General features: G+C 36.9%; 1 protein-coding gene across 2 annotated transcripts in view; it reads right to left on the reverse strand.

The window, feature by feature from the left end:
* The window catches only part of KDM5A (lysine demethylase 5A), a 91366-nt gene that overhangs the window by 59030 nt on the left and 6788 nt on the right, over window positions 1-25548 (reverse strand). For both annotated transcript variants that reach the window (XR_013333952.1, XM_077759208.1), the window contains exons 4-10: window positions 16269-16439; window positions 14145-14279; window positions 9229-9334; window positions 7990-8081; window positions 7228-7386; window positions 5458-5577; window positions 4455-4613 (exon numbers count right to left, since the gene is read on the reverse strand). Coding sequence is in view for 1 of the 2 variants with exons in the window: in XM_077759208.1 (XP_077615334.1) it covers window positions 4455-4613; window positions 5458-5577; window positions 7228-7386; window positions 7990-8081; window positions 9229-9334; window positions 14145-14279; window positions 16269-16439 (942 nt within the window). In the remaining variant the exon portion in view is untranslated. The remainder of the gene's footprint in view (window positions 1-4454; window positions 4614-5457; window positions 5578-7227; window positions 7387-7989; window positions 8082-9228; window positions 9335-14144; window positions 14280-16268; window positions 16440-25548) is intronic.

The raw sequence follows: 25548 nt of genomic DNA on the forward strand, positions 1-25548 counted from the left end.
TCTCTAGTCAACTACGATACCAGAGAAATATGCTATCAGATACCAAGAGCTAATTCATACAGAAGCTCAACATAAATGTACAATGTCTGGTGAAAAGCTGGTAGTTATCTACTACTTTATATTTTAATACAGTAACTTTACAGTAACTGATATAGTATAAAAAGTCTGAAGGTTTTACACAAATTGTCTAATTAGTCCTTAAAATCCTTTTGTAATAAAGAAGTCCTCTCATTCTATCTTTAAACACAAAAAAAGTATCCTGTAAAAAACATTACTGCTTACAAAACAAATAGCAAATCCATGATCCAGTCTAGAAAAAAGGTTGTATCACCTGTCTCTTCACACTATGGTTGGTTATAGCCCAGCATTTCTCCAATTTATGAAGGTGAATTGAGGAAAAGCAGAAATAAATAGTCATTTAAAACTCAAACATGGAAAAGAATATTTATATTATTAATATTAATTGTTTAAGTTTGACACTTAAAATAATTTTTAAAAACTCTGTGACCCTGTTTCTAAGATTCAGATTAGAAGATATAAATATCTGTTAAGGAACAACTTGAAAATTCAGAATAGAAACAAAAATCAGAAAAAGACAAGAGCTATATAATGAAGTCTCTTCCCAATAATAGTATGCTATTATTGAATTGGGTATAAACAAATCAGATTAATTTCAGTGATACTGATAAAACCATCTGTATATTATCTATGTTCTCCATCTATTGTAATCATTCTCTTTCTCCCTTGGTAAACCAATGTGTATTCTCTAATCTATATTATCCTAACCTGATTATCCCAACCTGTACTCTGCCTATGCAGAAGGAAAAACACAAAAACAAGGCTAAAATATAAGAAAGCTGAAAGATTATTACTTTTGATCATAAATAAAACAAATGTGTGGGGATGACCACTGGGTGTTATATGGAAACCAACCTGACAATAAACTATTTGTAAACAGATAAATAAATAAATGAGACAAATGAAAACTTCATTCAGCACATATTAAGTGCTCAGATATTGGTTGGCATAATATCCAATGAGATTATACCATGAACAAACTGCGAAGGTAATGCTATAATGAATTAGGACAGATTGGACAGGGCTTAAAGGCCCAAAAACAAAAAACAAAAAAGGGTAAGACCATGTAAGCAGTATACTCCATTTCTGTTTAAAAAAGAATATGGAATACTGCATGTGTGATATATAAATGCTTGCATAGACACACTGTATCTGAAGAATGGCTAGAAGATGAAATAGTGTCTTCCTCTGTTACACTGGAGATCTGGGTAGGAGGGAGACTTTCAACTGTAAAGCATTTCCAGCAGTGGTAATATAAAGAGGTTGGGCAATTCCCCTCCACAAGAAAACAAAGATAAATCTGGACAAAAATATCAAAACAACCATTTCTAAGTCACTAGAAATCAACTAAAGGCAAACAACAGAACAAGACAAAAAACTGAGAAGCATTTACTATTGAAAGACTAAAAGGCTGAATAAAAACATTCCCAGATAAGCAAAGACTGAAAGAATTCATTCCTTAGCAGACCCATACTACAAATAAAAGCAGTCTTCTAGGCTGAAAGAAAACGACTCCCAAAATGTAACTTGGATCCCATAGGAATAAATGAAGAGCATCAGAAATGATGTATTTGTGAGTAAACATGTAAAAGAGTACATGTGTATTTTTAATTTTTTTAGAAAAGTGAGATGATTTAAAGTAATAAATATATTGCTGTGCTGTTGTGTTTATTTACCATGGAGACACAACGTACAACAATACAGTGGGAAATGAAGAAAAAAGTTGCTATAGTCACCAGAATTAAATCAATATTAACATAAAGTAGGCTGTATAAAGACAATTTAAAAAGATAAAAAGGGGCAAAAAGGAGCACCAGGGTGGCTCAGTTGATTAAGTGCCTGACCCTTCTTGACTCAAGTCATGATCTCATGGTTCATGAAATCGAGCCCCAAGTAGGGCTCTGCACCAACAGCACATATGCTGCTTAGGATTCTCTCTTTCCCTCTCTTTCTGCCTTTTCCATGCAAACATGCATGCACTCTCTCTCTCAGAAATAAACTTTTATAAATAAATACAATGCATATTATAATTCTCAGAACCACTAAGTAACTAAAAAGTATATATGCCAAATCTGGAGGAATTAAAATGGTATTATGAGGGGCGCCTGGGTGGCTTAGTCAGTTAAGCGNGTCTCTCTCTCTCTCCTAGAAATATATAAAACATTAAAAAAAAATTTTTTTTAAATAATAAAATGGTATTATGAAAAATATGTATTTAACACCAAAAAAGGGCCACAAAAGAGAGACAGGAACAGAAAAAAAAAAAAACATGAGACATATAAAATAAAATCACAAAATGGACAGACAAAAATCATCCATGTCAATAAATTAAATGCAAATGCAGTAAACACTCCAATCAAAAGGCAACCCTCAGACTAGATTTTTTTAAAAAGCAAATCCATGGGGCGCCTAGGTGGCTCAGTCAGTTAAGCGTCCGACTTCGGCTCAGGTCATGATCTCACAGTTTGTGGGTTCGAGCCCCGCATCGGGCTCTGTGCTGACAGCTAGCTCTGACCCTGGAGCCTGTTTCGGATTCTGCGTCTCCCTCTCTCTGACCCTCCCCTGATCACTCTGTGTGTGTGTCTCTCTCTCAGAAATAAAACATTAGAAATAACTAAACAAAGTAAGATAAAAAATAAAAAAGCAAGATCCCAAGGTACCTGGGTGGCTCAGTTGGTTAGGTGGCCAACTCCTGATTTCAGCTCAGGTCATGATCTCACAGTTCCCAAGTTCAAGCCCCCTGTTGGGCTCTGTGCTAATAGCACGGAGCCTGCTTGAAACTTCCTCCCTCCCTCTCTCTGCCCCTCTCCTCCTGGCAGGCACACATATGTACACTCTCTCAAAAATAAATAAAAATAGGGGCGCCTGGGTGGCTTAGTCGGTTAAGCGTCCAACTTTCACTTAGGTCATGATCTCGCGGTTCGTGGGTTCGAGCCCCGCGTTGGGCTTTGTGCTGACTGCCAGCTCAGAGCCTGGAGCCTATTTCAGAGTCTGTGTCTCCCTCTCTCTGACCCTCCCCTGCTCGCACTGTCTCTCTCTCTCCTAGAAATAAATAAAAAAATATTTTAAAAAATAAATAAATAAATAAAAATAAGGTTTTTTTTTTTAAAAAAAAGCAAGATCCAATCACAACCTCCCACAAAAGACATACTTTAGATTCTAAGATACAAATAGAGTCAAAGTAAAAGAGTGTTAAAAGATATACCTTGCAAACACTAACCTTAAGAGAACTGGGGTGGTTATTCTTTTAACTATATATCCTTCTGCACTACATAACCTTTTTTTTTTTTTTTACCATGTGTAACTCTTTTAGTAGGAAATAAAATTCTTAATGACTGCCAATTATAGAGGGTGAAAAGGACCAAAGTAATAAGAAAAAGAAGTAAATGATCATCTTAATTCAGATTTATACATAAGGGTCATCTCCTCTGTGACATAACTTCATTATTTATTACAGTTTAAAAGCATATCTGAAAACCTACCTGCCCAGGAAAATTGAAGGAAACTTAATTTTGGATCTATCAATGAAATGTAACTCTTTTTAAATCTTAAATCACCTTTTAGATTCTCAAACACAAAGAGACAATTTTTTTAACTGGAATCAAAATTAAAAAAATTTTTTTAATGTTTTATTTATTTCTGAGAGAGAGAGACAGCATGAGCAGGGGAGGGTCAGAGGGAGAGGGAGACACAGAATCCGAAACAGGCTCCAGGCTCTGAGCTAGGTGTCAGCACAGAGCCCAACGTGGGGCTCAAACCCATGAACTGGGAGATCATGACTTGAACCGAAGTCAGACACTCAACTGATTGAGCCACCCAGGCGCCCCTAAAATTTTTAAACTAATTAAAATGGTTTTAAAATGCAAAGTTCCCTCTTTCTACTCCTCCCCTGCTCATACACATGCTCTCTCTCTCTCTCAAAAATAAACATTTAAAAAAATTTTTTAGTGAAAAGTTAAATTTTTAAGGGTACTTTGAATACATTGTTTTTTATTGTTCTTAAGGTTTATTTATTTTTTTTAGAGACAGGTACAGAGCATGAGCAGGGAAGGGGGAGAGGGAGACACAGAATCTGAAGCAGGCTCCAGGCTCCAAGCTGTCAGCAAAGAGCCCAACGGGACGCTGGAGCTGTCACAAACCGTAAGATCATGACCTGAACCGAAGTCAGACGCCCCTGACAGAGGGCATTAACTGACTGAGCCACCCAGGAGCCCCTGAATATATTGTGTTTAAAACTATAATTTATAATGTCCAAATACTACAGATTGAATATTTTAAATGAACGTATTCACTTAAAATTAGAGAAAGGCAGTTTTCTACTAGCAAAGGCTAAATCAGCTTGGGCTAAGTTTGAATTACTACTGTCTGTTCTGCACCTCTTCTTCTGGCAGCATCTTTCTCCGACCATCCTTTACAGGAAATCCACTTCCAAAGTCTTTTGAGGAGATATCAGCTCCATACTCTACAATAACATCTTCTTCGATGCTGCTCACCAGCCGCCAGAATTCTTTTTCCACTAGTTCTGTAGGAACCATCTACAAAGGGAAAACAAAGATTAGAGATTACTAACTTACTATAACCATAACCTAAAACATAATATTCAGGTCACGTGAACACAAACCCATGATAAAATGATAAGTCTTATTTCCAGAGCTGAAAAGACCAGAGTCCTAGCTTTTTCCAATGAGAATAGGGAAAAGCTAAAGACAATCTAAAAGTTCAGAAAAACATAATAAACTTACACTGCCTTTTTCTGTAAACTGTTTTCCAACTAAGAAATATAAAAATGACCCAGGATATCAAGAAAGAAAAATGGAAATGCAAAAATCAAGGCTGAATTTTAACAACTTTGGCAAATTTTTTGGAGAAGGATTTTAAAAAGCCCAGGATCCGGGGCGCCTGGGTGGCTCAGCCAGTTAAGCGGCCAACTTAGGCTCAGATCATGATCTCACAGTCCATGGGTTTGGAGCCTGCTTTGGATTCTGTGTCTCCTCTCTCCCGCTCAAGCTTTGTCTCTGTCTCAAAAATAAATAAACGTTAAAAAAATTTTTTTTTAAAAAGCCCAAGATCCCCTTGGAAAACAGCAAACTTCATATTACAAATAACTAAACAAAAAGGAGCAACTGCTACATACTTCATGGTTTTCTATAAAAGATTTCTCACAGAAGACTGATAAACAATTCAAAGATCAAAGCAGATTTCTCAACAGGAGAGTATACACTGCCACATTATCAAGTGAAAAAAATAGAAACAGATACCAGGCCCCTGATCTTTTTATCATTTTTTTCATGCTGTCCCATGAAATGATGAAAGTAAAAAGCTTTGGATACAGATACATCTTAAGACCTCCCCAAACTGACCTAAAAGAAATATACTCACATGAACTGGCATATTGAAATAATCAGACTTAAAATTATCTGCCATCTCTCCAAAGCTTTGGAGTGTATACTCTCGTACTGCTTGTTCAAATCCAAAGGCCTCTCGAGGTTTATTGCACTCCTAGGAAGAAGAAATACCTAAGATAAACTCACTGAAAATGAACTGAACAAAATATTAAGGCTCTCGGGCATTACTTTCTTTGATCATTTCCCTAGGTGAAGCAAATCCAATCAACCTTAGACAGCAAAGCAAGTATTAATTTCTTGCAATACGGAATCGGGAAATAATGTTCTACAACCTCAACTGCATTTTCAGACTTCCAGGAGGAAGGTGGTAATGACACAGCCTCAGACTCTGGAGTTGGCATTAAGCTCAGACCAAGACAGGCACCTGGAGGACTGCTGACATGCAATCAAGCCCAGGGATGCTAATCATTCTCAGTTTATCAGTGGATTTAGCAATGGAGAAAATAAATGTTCATAGACGAAGGAATGATAATGGATAAAGGGATATCCACTGGATTGCTAGAATATCCAGCTCTAGGAATGGTGGTCTCACACCACCAATCACCCTAACCAGTATCTTAACACAAATTCTCAGAGAAGAACTGCTTCTGAATCATCTAACGATGAGAATAAATAATAATTCAAAGCTTTGAATACACCTAGATACAACCCAGCCAACTTCTTCCCTTCCACATCCTAGCACAACATTCTGTTAAAACAAGTAAACAGATTAGGTATTTCAAAACAATAATGTCGATGTAATCTTTGAATAAGAATTAAGAATACTCAAGTAAAAATTTAAATAGCTAATAAATACTATCAGTTTATCTGTTAACATGAAAATTGGAGGCATAAATCCTAAATTCTAGAGCTTCATGTCTGATTTTTACTTTGGGGGGTTTTTTTTTTTTTTTGAAGTTTACTTCTTTAAATAATCCCTACACCCAACATGGGGCTTGAACCCATGACCCCAAGACCAAGAATTACATGCTCTAGGGTGCTGGCTGGGTGGCTCAGTCAGCTGAACATCCAACTTTGGGTCAGGTCATGATCTCTTGGTTTATGAATTCGAGCCCCACATTGGGCTCGCTGCTGTCAGCACAGAGCCTGCTTTGGATCCTCTGTCACCCCCTCTTGGCCCCTCCTCTGCTCATACTCTCTCTCTCTCAAAAACAAAACATTAAAACAAACAAACAAACAAAAAAAGTTACATGCTCTTCCAACCGAGCCAGCCAGGTGTCCAGGGATATGAACGTTCTGAGCAAAAGTATCATACATTCACTTACAGCAATAAACAGAATTATCTAACCAATAGTCAGAAAAAGAGCTTTTGAAAGGCAAGCTGCCGTAATACAACTATTACATTTTCATTCAATATTGCTCTTAAAAAATCCTAGAGATTTTAGGGCACCTAGGTGGCTCAGTCGAAACATCTAACTTAGGCTTAGGTGTCATAATCTAACAGTTCATGAGTTCAAGTCCCACATCAGGTGAGCTCGAGCCCTGCTTCAGGTGAGCAAAAGCTCTGCTTTGGGTAAAACATGAACCCTGGATGAGCCCCAATTCTCTCTCTCTCTCTCTCCCCCCCATCCCCTTTCTGCCTCTTGCTCACCTGTGCCCTCTCCTTCTCTCAAAAAGAAAATCCTAGAGATTTTAAACATCGAAGAACAAAACAAGCACTTTTGGGAATTGGATTTGCTGTATGTGTGTATGTGTGCATTACTGTTACTAATTTAAAAAGGGTCTATAAAGCTTAGGCTTGTACCTCAGCAACGCATTTAGGACATCTCCAGTCTCCTTTGGGCACATCAGGTAGTGGGGGAATTAAACAAAATGTATGATAGCTGTCATCACATCCATCACACAAAAGCAATTTATCTTCATTATTTCCCCGACCACAAAACATACAAACATAGAGATCAACCTGTTAGAAAACAAACAAAATAAAATAAAAGTCTATTTTCTACAATAAGTAATACTGAATTTTTACCAGGAACTCCTTAATTGAAACAAACAAAATAATGTATACTAAAAAGTACATAAAACTTAAATCCTGAATATTTTTTAAATAATTGTATTTAAACAGCTTTTCATAAAACTTCCTCAATTTCCTCAGCGCTTCTACAGGCAAGTTAATAAAAGCATATCAAGGTATCGGAATAAAGAAAGACCACAAATCTAGGCCAGAAAGTCAATTACTATAAATAAAATACACCATGTCATCCTTCCTATACACAAACACTCCTTGTAGAGAATGAATACTGAGCACTGTCTACAATACAGCTCAAGAATTTACATATTCCAATTCTCTCACTCACAAGGTATATGTGAGGATAACTTAGGGGAAGGATCAATGTAAATGGACAAAGCAAGGTTAACGTTACATAAACGAAGCTGTAACTTTAAATTTACCATCTAGTCTTCTAACCAAACGAACTAACCAAATGGCATACTAATATATAACGAGATAAAAAGTGCAAAACTAAAAATAAATCCTTTCCCTCCTGACATATCTCAGAACACTTACAAAGTTAACAGAGAGAGTTCCTTTCCGTTGTCTCATTTGCATGTTAAATGCGTCTGACCTGTTGGTAACTTTTCGTCTTCGGGAGACCTCATCTTGAAATAAAAATAGTTATATAATAATAGTAAAAACTAATGTTGAGAGCTTACTCTGGACCAGATACTATTTAAAATTATTTAAATTAAATCTCACAATACTAAGAGGTAGATATGCTATTATCCCCGTTGAAGACAAAGAATCTAAAGAATAGAGAAGTAACTTGCCCCAAATCATACAGCCAGTCAGTGGCAGATCTGGGAATCCATTCCAGGCAATCAAGCTCAAGAGAGCTGAACTGCTAATTCTATGCTGCCTATATGCAGTACTTATCAGGGACTACCTTGAGACTTGTTTTCAGATTACTGCCAGCCAATGCATTAGGAATCAAAAGATAATAAAGTGCTTAATTCTTAAAAGGGTAATAATAAATATCATAATGTATTTGGTAAGTCCTATCACACTGAATGTCTTTACAGTGATGGGACAGTATTATCTAATCCTCCAGATTTCTCGTCCACAATCTGAATTGTGACTTATATCACAAAATGGGTAATAACTAATATGACTTATGATGATGGCACTTCATTAAATTCATATATATTAAAAACAAATCCAACACAGTCTTTGTTAAACAGAGTTTTCAAACTGACACGTACAAAGAATAGCAAAACTTGATCTTTACATTAGAAATTTTACTTACAAGAAGTTTCAAACATACTAAGCTGAGAATAACTAGGCTTTCTTCAAACAGTTTTTTAAATGAAGTGTCATAATATAACAATGAAGTGTCATAATATAACAATTATGGAAAAATAACAAAATTAGAATTAGAATGTAAGTCATAACCTCCCCATAGTACGTGTTGATACTAAAAGTCAGGGAACCCTGTCTCTGAACTTAATAGCTTTAGATCACCAAGTAATAAGAAGAATTTATTTCACATTCTCTCATAAACTAGCCCTTAGAAACTATAAATTTCTGTGTCACGTATCAGACATGAAAAGGAAAATTTCACCCTTTCAAATATTGTAAAAATTCAATAAAATATGGTTCCTCAGGCCTTAAATTTAAGATAATCTGCCATAAAAGGCGACCAAAAAACCACACTGCAAGTTGACACTCAAGAAAATCCCACGGCAGACCGCAATTCAAATATTATTTTTATTACCTTATTTCTTTTCATGACCAAATAACAGATTTTACCTTCTTTATCTTTTGCTCCCATTGCTAGGCCCACGACCTTTGGGCCAGCCCCAAAAATTCGAAGTTTCTTCAGTTCCGTGTTTCTATTCACTTCTCCAGATTCTGACTAAAAAAAAAAAAAAAAACAACTCACATTATCTAATTATTCTGATTCATGTATTTATTTTCTTACCCAACAAAAGTTTCAAGATCGTCTTCAAAATGATAAAAAAATGAATTGACTTCTTCTCTCTAAATCCACTCACTGCCTCATTATAACAGCTGAACAGTCATCCAAGCACTATGCAACATCCAGCTTCCTTTCCACAAAAGAAAACCTATCTTTAAGAAAAGCACAGTTGTCAATTAGGCTCTGTCCAGAGACAGATAACACTGGTAATAGCCAGTATAATACTGGTAATAACTCAATAGAGCTCCTCACTTCTAACTTGCTAATGGACATCCATCTTTGAACAGAAGGCAGTATGCCCATCCCATGAGATGAGTGATTATCCTAAGCCAATCATGCCATTTCTTATGGCTGGTGATGACCTAGCCAGAGGTAGAAATGTTTTCTTGGTCTAGCCAATGAGACACAGTGAATGTCTACTGGAAGTCTCTGGGAAGGATTTTCATCTTCTAAGAGAAAGTTTCTGAAAGAGTAAGCCTTTTGACCCAACTTCCTTCCATACTGCTATGAGATTCACCTGGTGAAGGGATGGCCCACCTGGTGCTGGACTCTGCAGCAGCCACACTGTCATTAGGAAGTAACGTATTACCCACACACTGAAGAAAGCAAGGCAGAAAGATGGAAAGAGCCTGGCCCTTAATAGCAACGGGCAATTGCTACATCAATCCTAGAACTACCTATTTCGGGAAATCTTATGTGAAAAACGTGTCCTTACGTGAAAACTGTGTTGTTAATGTTTAAGCTATTTCTTTTCTGTTTATCATGTGTATGTAGAATATATGTATACACATGTACTTCTTGGTGGTCATGGCAGGTATGCCGAATTCAGTATACCTCAAACATTATTACCTTTTCTAAATCCATTTTTCATTTGTTATTTTCTAGCTCGGTGTCTTTGACAAGCCTTTCTTGTCTTTGACAAGTCTGTTAAACAAGAAACAAGTTATGAAAGATAACTCACTCCCCTTTCTTCTATCACATACATCACTTGCTTTACTCTGCTAGGGTTGTTTTTTCATCTGTGACCTCATTAGTGAGCTTTCTGAAAGCTTGTTTATATCTTCAAGGTTTGATGATAAATTACTTTTAATTACGTTCAAAACTTTTTTTGGGGGGAATAAGCTGTTGGGTTGTATCTGTATAAATGTGCTTTTTATTTTCTTGATGTACAATAAAAATTTATACTTGTATCTCACTGCATCATATCTGATTGCAGAAATTAAAGCACAATTTACAAGCAAAAAAAAAGGAGAGAGAAAACAGCTTGTTTGAAGGGTTATCAAATCCTTAACATATTTATACATTAGAATGAAGCCCATAATACCAATATATCTCATTATTGGTGACACTAAGTTTGAGACAGATTTGTCCATTATACTTAAGTTAGTATAATCATATCAAAGTTTATATATATAAAATGCCATTTTGGTTGGTTTGGTTCTTATATGATCATAGGTAGTTTGGTTCTTATCATAAAGTAGTCTTTATTTTGTCCTGGTTTTAGTTTTCCTGACTATATTTTTAGTAAGTTTTGGTTTTTCACTGTACATTCAGAGCGTATGGGCCATCTGAATTCACGATGTAACAGTGGTGTTTACCAGTTTTTTTTTTTAACGTTTATTTATTTTAAGAGAAAAAAAGAGAGGGAGCATACATACCCAAGATGGGGAGAGACAAAAAGAGAATCCCATGCAGGCTCTGCACTCTCAACACAGATCTAACCAAGTGTGAGATCCTGAGCCAAAATCAAAAGTTGGATGCTTAACTAAGCCACCAGACGCCCAACAGTTAAAGACATTTTTTTTAATGTTTATTTTTGAGAGAGAGAGAGACTGAGACAGAGAATGAGTGGGGTGGGGCAGAAAGGGAGACACAGAATCTAAAGCAGGCTCCAGGCTCTGAGCTGTCAGGACAGAGCCTGACACAGGGCTCAATCTCACAACCATGAGATCGTGACCTGAGCCAAAGTTGGATGTTTAACCAACAGAGCCACCCATTAAGAAATTCTTAACTGGAAATCCTAGGGATGCTTGGCTGGCTCAGTCAGAAGAGCATGTGACTCTTGATCTTAAGGTTGTGAGTTCAAGCGCCACAATGGGTATAGAGATTAAATAAATACATACACAAACACAATCACACACACACACACAAACACAATCACACACACAAATTAATAAATGAATAGATCTTTGGGGAAAAAAATTCTAAAAAGGTTCTAGTTTCTACCTGTTATCAACCAATCTGACTACAGTGACAATTATTACAATGGGTAAATGGATCCCATGTTGTCCTTTTCTTATAATATGTACAAGCAATTAGCAACAGGACTTTTTCATGGTCTCAGAAGGAACATCAAAAAATTTCATCGCAAGCTGGCAACTGATTAGATGAGCAGGGCCACTTGAGGCAACTCTTCAAAAGTGAGTCTTCAGGTCAGAGACTAGTCTTCAACTGTTTCAGGTCTTAAAACAGAATCATCACTATACACCCAAAGATGATCAGAACTTTTGAGATCAACCACAGTAATAAAAATCACTTAATGACTAAACTAAACCAGAGTTTACTAATTTATAATGGTTTATAATTAGAAATTTCTACTATGATATGGGCGCCTGGGTGACTCAAGTCCGTTAAGCATTCGACTTTTGATTTCGGTTCAGGTCATGATCGCACAATCTGTGAGATCAAGTCCTATGTTGGGCTCTGCTCTGACAGCATGGAGCCTACTTGGGATTCTCTCTCCCTCCCTTTCTCTGCTTCCCCCACTTGCTCTCTTTCTGTCTCAAAATAAATAAACATTAAATAAAAATTTTTTTAAAAATTCCTACTATGATAAATATAAATTAAAAATACACAATAATAATAAAACATAACTAAGCTATGAATTATTAAGTGATTTACGTTATATATTGATAACTTACTAATAAGTGAATAACTCACTTTTCAATGAATTTCTATTAAATTCACACTCCCCATCCCCAAGACACTTACTTTCTGTTATCAAAGTACCTAAGAAGCTAAATTACTCTCAAGGAGATTATTTAAGGAGCGTAAATTCAGGGGCACCTGGGTGGCACAGTCGGTTAAGCGTCCAACTTCAGTTTGGTCATGACCTCACAGTTCATGAGTTCTCAAGCTCCACTTTGGGCCACACTGGAGCCTGCTTCAAATTCTGTGTCTCCCTCTCTCTCCCCCCTTCCCCATTCATGCTCATGCATACACGCTCTCTCTAAAATAAATAAACATTAAAAAAAAAAAAAAAAAAAGAGNAGTCTGTGTCTCCCTCTCTCTCTCTGTCTCTCCCTGCTTGTGTTCTCTCTCTATCAAAAATAAACATTAAAAAGTTAAAAAAAATAAAAAAAAGGAGCATAAATTTAGAGCAAAGAATGCTGCCATAGCATGAAAGACAGATATCCCCTGAGCTCTAGAAAAGCAAGATGAAATATCAACTACCTTCCTCTCTACTAAGAACTCCTCACAACCCTAGGTCCAATAAGTCTTGTTAATAATGAATAGATCAACTTCCTTCTCTGATTCCCGCTTTATTACTTTTTTAATGTTGGTTTATTTACTGAGAGAGAGAGAGAGCGCGCGCGAGCGAGCATGAGCGTGAGCAGAGTAGGGAGGGACAGATAGAGGAGAGAGAGAGATCTGCTGAGCTCTATGCAGGACTCCACTCCACAAACCGTGAGAAATCAAGAGTCAGGTGCTTAACCAACTGAGCCACCTAGCCCACCCAGCCCCTCTGCTCTGGTTCCTTCTTTCTTTCTTTTTTTTTTTTTTTTTTTCTTTTTTTTAATGTTTTATTTATTTCTAGGAGAGAGAGAGACAGCGTGAGCAGGGGAGGGTCAGAGAGAGGGAGTCACAGACTGAAACAGGCTCCAGGCTCCGAGCTGGCAGTCAGCACAGAGCCCGACGCGGGGCTCAAACCCACAAACTGCGAGATCATGACCTAAGCGAAAGTCGGAAGCTCAACCGACTAAGCCACCCAGGCGCCCCTGGTCAAATGAATCAATGGAAACCATTTCCATTCTGACAACACGACGTTTCTTTAGATATGTTAAAACCAACAATTAGGATCAAGTTAGGCTGCTCTTTTGATCCAACCATAGGTTAAATGAAACAAATCTAAGAGTTCTAAGAGCATCTGTCAACCTACAGTCCTGTCTTTACCAACAACTTTAAAAAATATAACTTTGAGGGCCACAAATGGGAATGGGAAAAGGAGGACAAGGGAAGATGAAAAGAAATTAGTGTATTTTTCTTCTGATTAAATTATTTCAGGCTACAAGAACACTCTAGAAGCTAAGACACAAACTCACACTCTGGCTTTTAAAGGAATGAGTGAAAAATAAAACCACCCTTTCCTACTCCTCTCACTTCTACTAACCATGAAAATAGAATATACTACAGATCATCATCATTTCCGGTTTCTCTTCAGATCACATAAATCTTTCACCTTTTACTATAGATCATCAGCATGTCTATAACGCTGGCCCTACAACACCCAGAGTTACCCTCTGATTTGTCATCCCTGTCAAAAACTCTTCAAAATTAACAAAAATCTTGCTAAATCAAATCAGACTGAATTTTATAATTTCTTCCCTTGTTCACTGTAAAAGTAAATGAAAGAGGTCTTTTTAAGTTCTAAAGAACAGTATGTGACTGCCTCCAATAACCACATAGCTGTTCTGCACAGACAATGCACTTAAATCGCATGTTAAAAATGACCCATGGAAGCTGATACCTGAGACTTGACACGTCTTGTTCTTTTCGGCAGAATGTTCATTCTTGTGCCTGGCTCTGGGGAAGTTTGGACATCAGTGCCAAGAACTTCAGGCTCTACTTTTTCCTTTAGATCTAAATTAGGCATTTGTACACCCTAAAGAATCAGAGCACACAAAGAGAGCAGATTCACTGATAAGTCGGATTTGAGAATGAGAAAAATAACAAATTTCCAATAAATTCCCAAAATTACATGAAAGCTGGTGATATTTCTAGCCACCAAACTGACCTACAGATTCAAGACAATCCCTATCAAAATGCTAGCAGGCTTTTGTTGTAGAAATTGAGAAGTCAGTCCTAAAATTTATGCGCAAATGCAAATTGTTTGGAAGTTCTGAAAAAAGAAGAACCAAGCTGGAATACCTAATATTACTGGATATCAAAACTTACTATAAAACTATAGTACTCAAAACAGCACAGTATTGGTATCAGGGTAAATATATGGATCAAAGAACAAAACAGAGACCAGAAATAAACCTACATTTATAGTCAACAGATTTTCAACAAAGGTGTCAAAGTAAATGGGAAAACTTAAACAAATGATACTGGTACAGCTGGATATTCACATACACACACACACACACACACACACACACAAATGAACTTAAACTTTTACCTCATGCTACACACACACACACATACACACACACACAACCTGAAAATGGATCTCAGACCTAAATATAAAAGCTAAAACTATAAAACTTCTAGATGAAAACAAAAAAGAATAGCTTTGGGGCCTTGGGTTAGGAAAAGATTTCTTAGGACAATAAAAGCACAATCCATAGAAGTAGAGGGGAGGGAAGTCAATAAACTACTCTTCAAACAGACACCATTATAAAAATGAAAAGGCAAACCACAGACTAGCAGAAAGTATTTGTAAAATTATATACCTGATAAATGACTTGTATCCAGGTTCTATAGCAAACTCTTAAAATAAGTATGACAAACAACCCAATAAAAAAAAGATCAGAACAGACACTTCATCAAGAAAGATATGCAAATGGCTAATATGCACATGAAAAGATGCACACCACCACTGATCATCAGGGAAATGAAAATTAAAACCACAATGAGATACCACTACACACCCACTAGAATGGCTATAAGCAAAAAAACTGACAATATCAAGTGTTGGCAAAGACAAAGAAACTGGAGGCCTCTACATTACTGGTGGGAATGTAAAATGGTTCAGCCACTTTGGAAAACAGTTTGGCAGTTTCTTAAAAAGTTAAACATAAACTTACCATATAACCCAGCAATTCCACTCCTAGGTATCTACCCAAGAGAAATGAAAACATATGTCCACACAAAGACTTATACATGAATATTCATAGCATTTATTCATAATAGCCATAAACTGGAAACAATCCAACTGTCCACCAATTGGTAAATGGATAAACAAATATGGTATATCCATACAATGGAATATTATCAGCCATAAAAAAGAATGAAGTATTAATACAGAGGCTAAAACACAAATGAACCTTAGAAACATTAGGCTAAGTGAAAGAAGCCAGACACAAAATTCTATTGTATGATTCCATCTTTGTGAAATTTCTACAAAGGCCAAAAACTACAGAGCCAGAAAGCAGATCAGGTATTAACTGGGTTTGAAAGTAGGAATAGGAACCAACTACAACTAAACACAAAGGAACTTTCTGGGCTGATGGAAATATTCTAAAACTGAGTTGTGGTGATTACTACATAAATGCATAATTTATTAAAGCTTATTGACTGCAATGATTGAATTCTATGGTATGCAAAATTATACCTCAACAAATCTGTTAAAAAAAATACATGAAACCAAGAGGAGAAATTTTTTAAAAAGCTTAAGTCATGAGGATTTATTATTAAATAAATAAATAAATGGCCTTCATTCCCATTAGCCTTTACCTTGTAAACCACCAAATATAGCTGCAATTTTTAAACTACACCTTGCTATCCCAAATTTTGGTACCAGGAGACATTTTTTTAATTTGCGATGTTTAGCAAACTGCTAACTTGTTATGGTTAACATAGTCTAGCATTCAAATTTGGGCAGACTGGATTTATCCACTCCTAAAAAAAAAAAAATGATGCATCTCACCATAAGGCTGACACCAGATTGGAAAAGCTCGTATGGGTAGAGAATTCTTTCATAGTGTGACTTCAAAAGAGACCCAGTTCCTTTTCCTGGCAGATATCCCAAGCGACTACCCACTTTAGACCATTTCTTCTCCTTGGTGACCATTTCAAAACCTCCTTTGCTGGCAACAATCTGAAAACAAAGTAAACATTATGTAAGGAAAGAACAAAGGTTCATGTATTCTGACTCTGTATCTTGCCTGCTAAATATAAAAATATTAAGCCTAGATTTCTTATTTCCTTTCCATAAATATCTGGTAAAATTGTAACTTGTCAACAATGAAAGTATGAAACAGACAATGATTTTTTGAAATTTTAATGTGTCTATTTTCAATGAACTAGGCACTCAAAAACATTTAGTGAATTTATACTTTGTACTCTACATACCTTGAGAAAACTAAACAGGTTTAAGTCCTCAATATCCACAAAGAACTCAAAATATAAAATAAGAATTAAAAACAGACCAAAATGAACAGAAGAATAAATGTTAAGTTATAAAGGTGCCTGAGTAGCTCAGTTGGTTAAGCATCCAACTTCAGTTCAGGTCATGACCTCACAGTTCATGGGTTTGAGCCCCGTATCAGGCTTTGTGCTGACAGTTGAGAGCCTGGAGCCTGCTTCAGGTTCTGTGTCTCTCTACCCCTCCCCTGCTTGCGCTCTGTCTCTCCCTCTCTCCTCTCTCTAAAATAAACATTAAGAAATTTTTTTTTTAAGAATTAGGTTATAAATTAAGTTATACAGTACACAAAATGAACTTAAATCATGAAATTAGAAAATGCACCAAATACAGGCAGAGAAGGACAAATATCATATGTTTGCACGTATAGGAGGATTAGGAGGAACTTAACGGAGGACCATGGGGGAGAAGAAGGGGGAAATGGTGGGGAAAAGGGAGAGAGGCAAACCATGAGANCAAATACCTTACAAAATTTAACAAAAACATCAAGCAAACAGGGGCGCCTTAATGGCTCAGTCAGTTGGTCATCCAACTCTTGATTTTGGCTCAGGTCATAATCTCAAGGTCACGAGATCCAAGCCCCTATGTGGGGCATGGAGCTAGCTTGGGATTCTCCCTCTCCCTCTGTCCCTCCCAACCGTCAAAAAAAAGGAAAAAGAAAAGAAAAATGTCAAGCAAACAATGGATTCAGAGGATATTTTGGAAAAGGCTATATTTTTTCAAAAGGAGAAGTTTCACATGGAAGATTATGAAGGAATGATAGGGAAAGATCAGATTATACTAGCAGATTTACTAGAGAACATAGCACAGAATGTACTGATGTAGAAAGAAATGAGCTAAATTGGCCAATTTGGCTAAATGCTCCCATCAAATGAGGCACCAAATAAGGGTACCAGGGTGGCTCAGTCAGTTGAGCATATGTCATGATCTTGCGGTTCGTGAGCTCAAGCCCCGCATCAGGCTCGCTGCTGTCAGCACAGAACCCACTTTAGACCCTCTGTCCTCCTTACTCTCTGCCCCTCCCCTGCTCACACTCTCTCAAAAATAAACATTTATTTTTTTTAAAAGGCACTATATAAAATACACATGTATCAAGGTTCCCTATCTTCCAGCAGTTGGTACTATACATCTCAGACAGTCTTCAGTTGACTAACAACAGAATAAAAAGGACTATGACACAATTATTTGAACTCAAAAAAAAAAAAAATTTCCTCTTTGAGTATATACTACTGTATTTCTCTGTATCAAAAACAGTTAAGAGAGGGGTGCCTGGCTGGCTCAGTCAGTGGAGCAGGAGACTCTTGATCTCAGGGTTGTGAGTTTGAGCCCCACATTGAACACAGAGCTTACTTAAAAAAAAAAAGAAAAAGTTAAACACAGAACTACCATATGATCCAAAAATTCCACCCAAAAGAACTGAAAACAGGGATTTAAATAGATACTTGCAAACCAATGTTCACAGCAACATTATTCACAAGAGTCAAAAGGTAGAAACCATCCAAAGGTCCATCAAGAGATGAACAAATAAACAAAATGTGATATACATAAAATGGGGTATTATTCTGCCTTAAAAAGGAATGAAATTAATACACGTGACATGACAAACCTTGAAAATATTATGCTCAGGAAAATAAGCCAAACACAAAAAAATTAACATTTTATGATTTCACTTATATGAAATACCTAGAATAAGCAAATTTATAAAGAGAAGTAGTAAAACAGAGGTCTGAAAGGAGAGTGGAAATTCTGGAAATGAAGAGCAATGATGGTTGTACAACATTTTGAATGTACTTAATGCCACTGTACACTTAAAAAATGATAACTTCTATGTTACATAGATTTTACCACAAATTTTGTAAAAGGCTAAGAACATGGACTCTGGAGCCAGATTTCCAAAGTTCAAATCCCAGCTCTACTACATAATAATTGTATGACCTTGGGCAACTTATATAATGTGTGTCTTAGAGTATTCACTATTATTAAAATAATAATGTAACAGCACCCACACTTTATTATGAGGCAGTTGTGAAGACAAACTAAATAAAACATGAAAAACCAAGACAAAATAAGCACTGTATCAATGTGAGCAGCATTATAATGTCTATGTGTGTGGGCAGGAAGCATGTGTGCTATAAATAAGCAAACATTTTCAGCACTTGTGCTCTACTGAGTTATGACAGAGAAAGAAGAACCTATACCAAAGCAAAATTTTGCTCTACAGAAATATGTGAAAGCTTGATAGAAAACACGTAAGTTCATATGCACAAGAGTTGAACACATCTCTAATTCTTCAGCTTCTTTTATCACACCCTCAGAGAAGCCCCTCTGAGGCTAACCAGTGGAAAATTATAAAGAGAAAAAAGTTTATTTTTCCAATTTTGCAGTGTAGAGGAAGGCACAATAAAGGGGTTTTAGAGGGCTGTCTGGAAGTAAGCAGATGAAACAGAATGCCTTTCATTCATATCTTTCCAGTGCTTCTACACTAGCAGCTACTGTTCTAGGTGCTTGAGATACATCTGTGAATAAACCAAAGATCTTTGCCCTCATAGTGCTTACATTCTAGTGTGAAAAACAGGCAATAAACATAACATGTAAATATGTAAATTTAAAGTGATAAATCCTGTGGAAGAAATTATTTGATTTTTTTCATGTTTGTTTATTTTTGAGAGAGACAGACAAGAGTGTGAGTGGGGGAGGGGCAGAAAGAGAGGGAGACACAGAATCCGAAGCAGGCTCCAGGTTCTGAGCTGTCAGTACAGAGCCTGATGTGGGGCTCAAACTCATAAACTGTAAGATCATGACCTGAGCCAAAGTCAGATGCTTAACTGACTGAGCCACCCAGGTGCCCCGGAAGAAATTTTAAAAAGCAGCTAAGATGACTCACAAGTAGCAGCGTGAGCATTAACTGAAGTATTAACAGTCACAAAAAACTTGACTATAAAGGTGAAATATAAGCAGACTCCTTCAGGTTGAGTTACCCAAGCAGATGTACACGGAATAGTAAAAGCAAGGGCCCCATGTTAGAGAAGCATGCCTCAAGTGTTTGAGGAATAATAAGGAAGCCAATGACTGAAGCAAGGGGGGAGAAGTCAGAAAGGAAACAGAAGCTCCCTTAGTAATCTTTACTATAATATACAATTATCACCATTACATTACATAATACTCTATATTCAAAGCACTTCAAGCTAAATTTCCATTAGTAGGTAATGATGTATCTTCATGGATCCAGTCATGCTTTCCCACCCAGTTTTAAGAGGATCACTGGCATGCAGCTGTGAAAATAACAGTCAGCACACAGTATGGCCAAGAAATAAGATACAACTATCTCACAAAGAAATCAAAACTATGACTTTGGTTTCTTGCATAAAACACTCTAACAACCTAACAGGGCCTGATGCTATCAAAACACACAAAACTTCATACTTGTTTTTCTTCAGTTGACAGATTCAAGAATCTGTGTATATAATTTCAAAATATAAAACATTTACTCCAAACATTTTGCCACGAAATATATCAGACCATTGTCACTAGAAAAATATCACTTATAAGCCATGCCCTATAAAAAGATATCATGCATTTAAACTGAACAAAATGGAGACAAGGCCTCAATCAAAACTTGACCAAAGAGTCATGTTAATCAAGGCCAAAATTTCAGTCCAATGTAAAACTAAGTCTGGCTAGCAAGAGAATTTTAACAGACATAAGATAATAGTATTCTACTTAAAAGCTCCCTCACAAGCCTCCATTAAAAAGACAGTAAAGAAACAAAAAGGCAAAGGACCAAGAAAAAAGCAGATGTAGAAGTGAAAATCTAGCAGGCAGAACCAAAAACCAAACAAGTACCTTCAATAGAAGAAAGCCAAGGGGAAGCTTTTCCAATACAGAACCTAGAAAGGCTTAAGAAATGGAAGCAGCAGTACCTTTAAAATCAGAGATGGCAATAAACAGAACAGGACTGGCTGAAAAACTGTATAAAAGCAATTAGGCCTCCTCTAGTCAGCACAGCCGGGGAACCACTGCTCTCTAACCCCTCAGAAAACTGGAGATTTACTTGCAGAGAGTCTGAAAAGAAGGGACTCTAACCTAAGTGAAATAGATAAGCAAACTATAGGATTGGTCTAATACTCTAATAATCTAACAGGTTATGAGTCTCACAGCCAAGTAACAAAAGTTCAACAAGAGAGAAAAGTAGAAGAAATTATCAAATACAAAAAACACAAGAAAAGCTACAAGAACTCAAAGACGCGAGTTCAGATTTAAAAAGTTATCAAGTGCAGGGGCGCCTGGGTGGCTTAGTCGGTTAGGCATCTGACTTTCGCTTAGGTCATGATCTCGCGGTTCGTGGGTTCGAGCCCCGCGTCGGGCTCTGTGCTGACTGCCAGCTCAGAGCCTGGAGCCTATTTCAGAGTCTATGTCTCCCACTCTCTCTGACCCTCCCCTGCTCACATTGTCTCTCTCTCTCTCTCTCTCCTAGAAATAAATAAAAATATTAAAAAAAAAGTTATCAAGTGCAATAAAAATGTTAAATGAGGAGGGGCACCTGGGGGGCTCAGTTAGTTGAGTATCAGACTCTTGATTTCAGCTCTGGTCATGAATTTGCAGTCCGTGGGTTCGAGCCCTGAGTTGGGCTCCACACTGAGCAGGGCCTGCTTAGATTTTCTCACCCATCACCCCCAACCCCTGCTGGCTTGCACTCTCTCTCTCTCTCTCAAAATAAATAAATAAACTTAAAAGAAATAAAATTAAAAACACATATTAAATTAAGTGGACATTCTTCATAAGAGGTTTCACGGAGGAGGCTTTTAGAAAAGCTACGAAGAAGGAAGACAATATGCACATTACACAGAGTTAAAATCAGGTCTGAGATTGAGTGCTACCAAAGTTTGCTTTTGTTTGGCAATGTCTCCTCGATAGTTATGCCACTGAGAAAGACAGCAAAAGGATGAAAGTCTTAGAATCCTTGATTGGAATGATTCACCCTACTTACGATAAATTTTATAAAGACTTAAATATAAAAGGTAAATTTAAACAGCTTTGTTCATTATTGAATGTTTAGCTGGACTTTAAAATTAGTGTGGAAGGTTCTGGACTTTTACTGTAAGCGTGATAGATGAACAAAGATCAAAAATCAAGGAATGGGGCACCTGGGTGGCTCAGCTGGTCGAGCATCTGACTTTGGCTCAGGTCATGATCTCACACTTTGTGAGTTTGAGTCCCACATGGGGCTCTGTGCTGACAGCTCAGAGCCTGGAGCCTCCTTCAGATTCTGTGTCTCCCTCTCTCTCTGCCCCTCCCCTGCTTGCACTCTGTCTATCTCACTCAAAAATAAATAAACACTAAAAAAAATTTTTTTTAATAAACAATCAAGGAATGGATGTCCATCTGTTAAGTGTTAAAAATGTGATTAAAAGCAAAATAATAAGGAAATAAACATATATGTATATAATGAAAATAAACACTAATGCATATACCACTGTGAAATCTCAAGACACTGGGACTAAAGATTACATTCTGTCTTCAAGAGCAAGAAAGCCACATAGGAAAGAACAAGAATTAATACAGCATCATTCTTCTCAGCAGTGAAACTGGAAGCTGAAAGGTCATGGAGTAAAGCTTTCAAAACGCTAAAGGAAAACAATTTACAATCTAGACTTTAAACCCCACCAAACTGCCACTAACGTATAAGAGCAGACCATTTTTAGATAGGCAAAAAAATGTACATTCCATTTACCTTCTTGTTAATGAAGAAGATGGTAAGAGAAGAGATGCTTCATTAAAATAGGACTGAACCAAGAAATAGGAAGGTTTGGAACAAGAAGAGAGGCAAAGGGAATTCCCAGAATAACAGTGAAAGGAAGTTCCAAGCTGACAGCTGACCTCACAAAACAAGCAGTCTGGATTAGAGCAGAAAAAAGAACTCCAGAGGACTGGCTCCAAGAAGAAAATGAAACTGATAGATTACCTGACAGGTAAAACATATGGAGATTTACACTGCTGCTGGAAAATCTGAAAATAAATTTTTGATGGTTACAAAGAAATCTTACAAAATGAAAATGCGGAGGATTATTAACTTCAAGGAAAATAAAAATTGCTATAAGGAAACAATCATAGTACAGAATAAGGCTCATGTACAAATGATATTTGTGTTTCTAGTCAGAGTAAAAATGTTTGATTAATAAAAAACTGATCTAACTACACTACAACAGAAGAGGGGAAGTACATAAGGATTTAGGTTTCTTCTCCATCTTTAGGACCCATTCTCCATCTTTAACAGTAGAAATACAGTGCATAATATTTAAAACTGAAAAATGAACTAGCATATTACTTGGAAATACAAAAACCAATCAGAGATGGCTAGGGGAACCTGGGTGGCTCAGTCAATTAAGCATCCTACTTCTACTCAGGTCATGATCTCACAGTTCGTGAGTTCAAGCCCCGCATCAAGCTCTGTGCTGACAGCTCAGAGCCTGGAGCCTGCTTCAGATTCTGTGGCTCCCTCTCTCTCTGCCCCTCCCCCACTCATGCTCTGTCTCTGTCTCTCAAAAATGAATAAACGTTAAAAAACAATAAAAATTCTAAAATGACTAAAAGAATTGAGGGGCGCCTGGGTAGCTCAGTCAGTTAAGCGTCCGACTTCGGATCCGGTCATGATCTCATGTTTTGTGGGTTTGAGCCCCGTTTTGGGCTCCGTGCTGACAGCTAGCTCAGAGCCTGGAGCCTGCTTCAGATTCTGTGTCTCCCTCTCTCTCTGACCCTCCCCTACTCACGCTGTCTCTCTCTTTCAGAAATAAATAAAACATTAAAAAAAAATTTTTTAATAAAAAAAATAAAAGAATTGAACGTGATCAGCTCTGAGGACTAGGAATGAGAGTGGAGAGGTAGAGAAGGAAGAATGTTGGTTTTCATTTTAAGCCTTATATTTTAAAAAGTATTACATTGACAAAAAAATTTTAAGGGCTAGAACGAATGTTCCTTGCTGCACTGATTATAAACAGTAATTGTTAATGTAAAACTCCGTTAAATTATAGACATTCCAAGTAACACTTTTATAATAAATGACAGCCAGGAAGAAAGACAAAATGATTTGATCAACACAGGAAACCTGTTTGATCAAATTGTTAATTTGATGACTGAGACTGAAAATGTGCTTCCCATTATAAAGTAATGGGAATCAAAGTGTTTCAAAATCATCTCAGTAATAACACAGATTCCAGACATGCTTACCAGCTGTTTTACCAAATACAATCTTTTCTCTTTTTAAGTAAAGGGCATACCTAACAATCTAAACATATCAGATCTCTCGTGTGTGTGTGTGTGTGTGTGTGTGTGTGTGTGTGTGTGTATATATAAATAAAATTTTCTGTCATTTTCACCCTGAGCTTCTTGCTACAAAGTAAAATGTCCTGGTAATGAAATATTCACCCANAATTTGATGACTGAGACTGAAAATGTGCTTCCCATTATAAAGTAATGGGAATCAAAGTGTTTCAAAATCATCTCAGTAATAACACAGATTCCAGACATGCTTACCAGCTGTTTTACCAAATACAATCTTTTCTCTTTTTAAGTAAAGGGCATACCTAACAATCTAAACATATCAGATCTCTCGTGTGTGTGTGTGTGTGTGTGTGTGTGTGTGTATATATAAATAAAATTTTCTGTCATTTTCACCCTGAGCTTCTTGCTACAAAGTAAAATGTCCTGGTAATGAAATATTCACCCAATGACACAGGTCAGAATAGTGATTACCTCTGGGGAGGAGTACTGACCACAAGGGAGACGAAGGAGCCTGCTAGAGCCTGTAAACATTCTATATCCTGATCTCGGGGGTGGTTACATGAATATATATATTTACGTATGTAATGATTTATCCAACTGTCCATTTAAGATGTGTGCACTGCGCTATAAGTTATACCCCAATGTAAGTAAAAAAAGTTCATGTGGTGAGAAGCAGCAATCTCACCATTTAGGTGACTTTTAGGAAACAAACAAACAAAACTACAAATCAAACCTTATCTACCTTTTAGCTTTACACCACAGGTTTATAAGCATTCCCAAAGATTAGGGGAAAAGATGTCCATGGGTACTTAAAAATGAGACTCCAATAAACACCAGGACATTCAAACTTAACCTTTCATCACAATATATTTTCAACATATTCTCTTAAGTATTTAAATGAGGTATAATTTACTAGTATTTCTCTTAGCACAAAAAGAAACTGGGTTTCTCAAGATGGAGTTAAACTGGCATGATGACAAATAGTACACAGAACACAGAACAACAAGGTACTCAGATTAGGTTACCTCTAAAGCCCATTTTAGCTTGTGAAATGCTACAATTCAGTAAGACCAAAAATGCAATCTAATTTGCCATCAAATTAATGCTAATTTATTTTTTTATTTGAGAGAGCGTGCACTTGCATGCTCAAGCGAGGGGAGAGGTAGGGGGAGAGAGAGAGGGAAGAAGAAAGGGAGGGAGATAGAGGGGGAGGGGGAGAGGGGGAGAAAGAGGGGAGAGAGAGAGGAGGGAGAGAGGGGGTTGGGGAGGGGTGGAAGAGAGAATCGCAAGCAGGCTCCTCGCTGTCAGCATAGGAGCCCAATGCAGAGCTCAAACCCATGAGCCATGAGACCATGACCTGAGCTGAAATCAAAAGTCAGACACTTAACCAACTGAGCCACCCAGATATCCTCCAAGTGTTTTCTTTCTTTTTAAATTTATTTACTTAGGTTTTTTTTTTAATTTTTAATGTTTATTTTAAGTGTTTACCTTTTAATTGTAAAATTAC

This window comes from Crocuta crocuta, unplaced genomic scaffold (genome assembly GCF_008692635.1).
Source record: "Crocuta crocuta isolate KB4526 unplaced genomic scaffold, BGI_CrCroc_1.0 scaffold72, whole genome shotgun sequence".
Taxonomy (NCBI): Eukaryota; Metazoa; Chordata; class Mammalia; order Carnivora; family Hyaenidae; genus Crocuta; species Crocuta crocuta.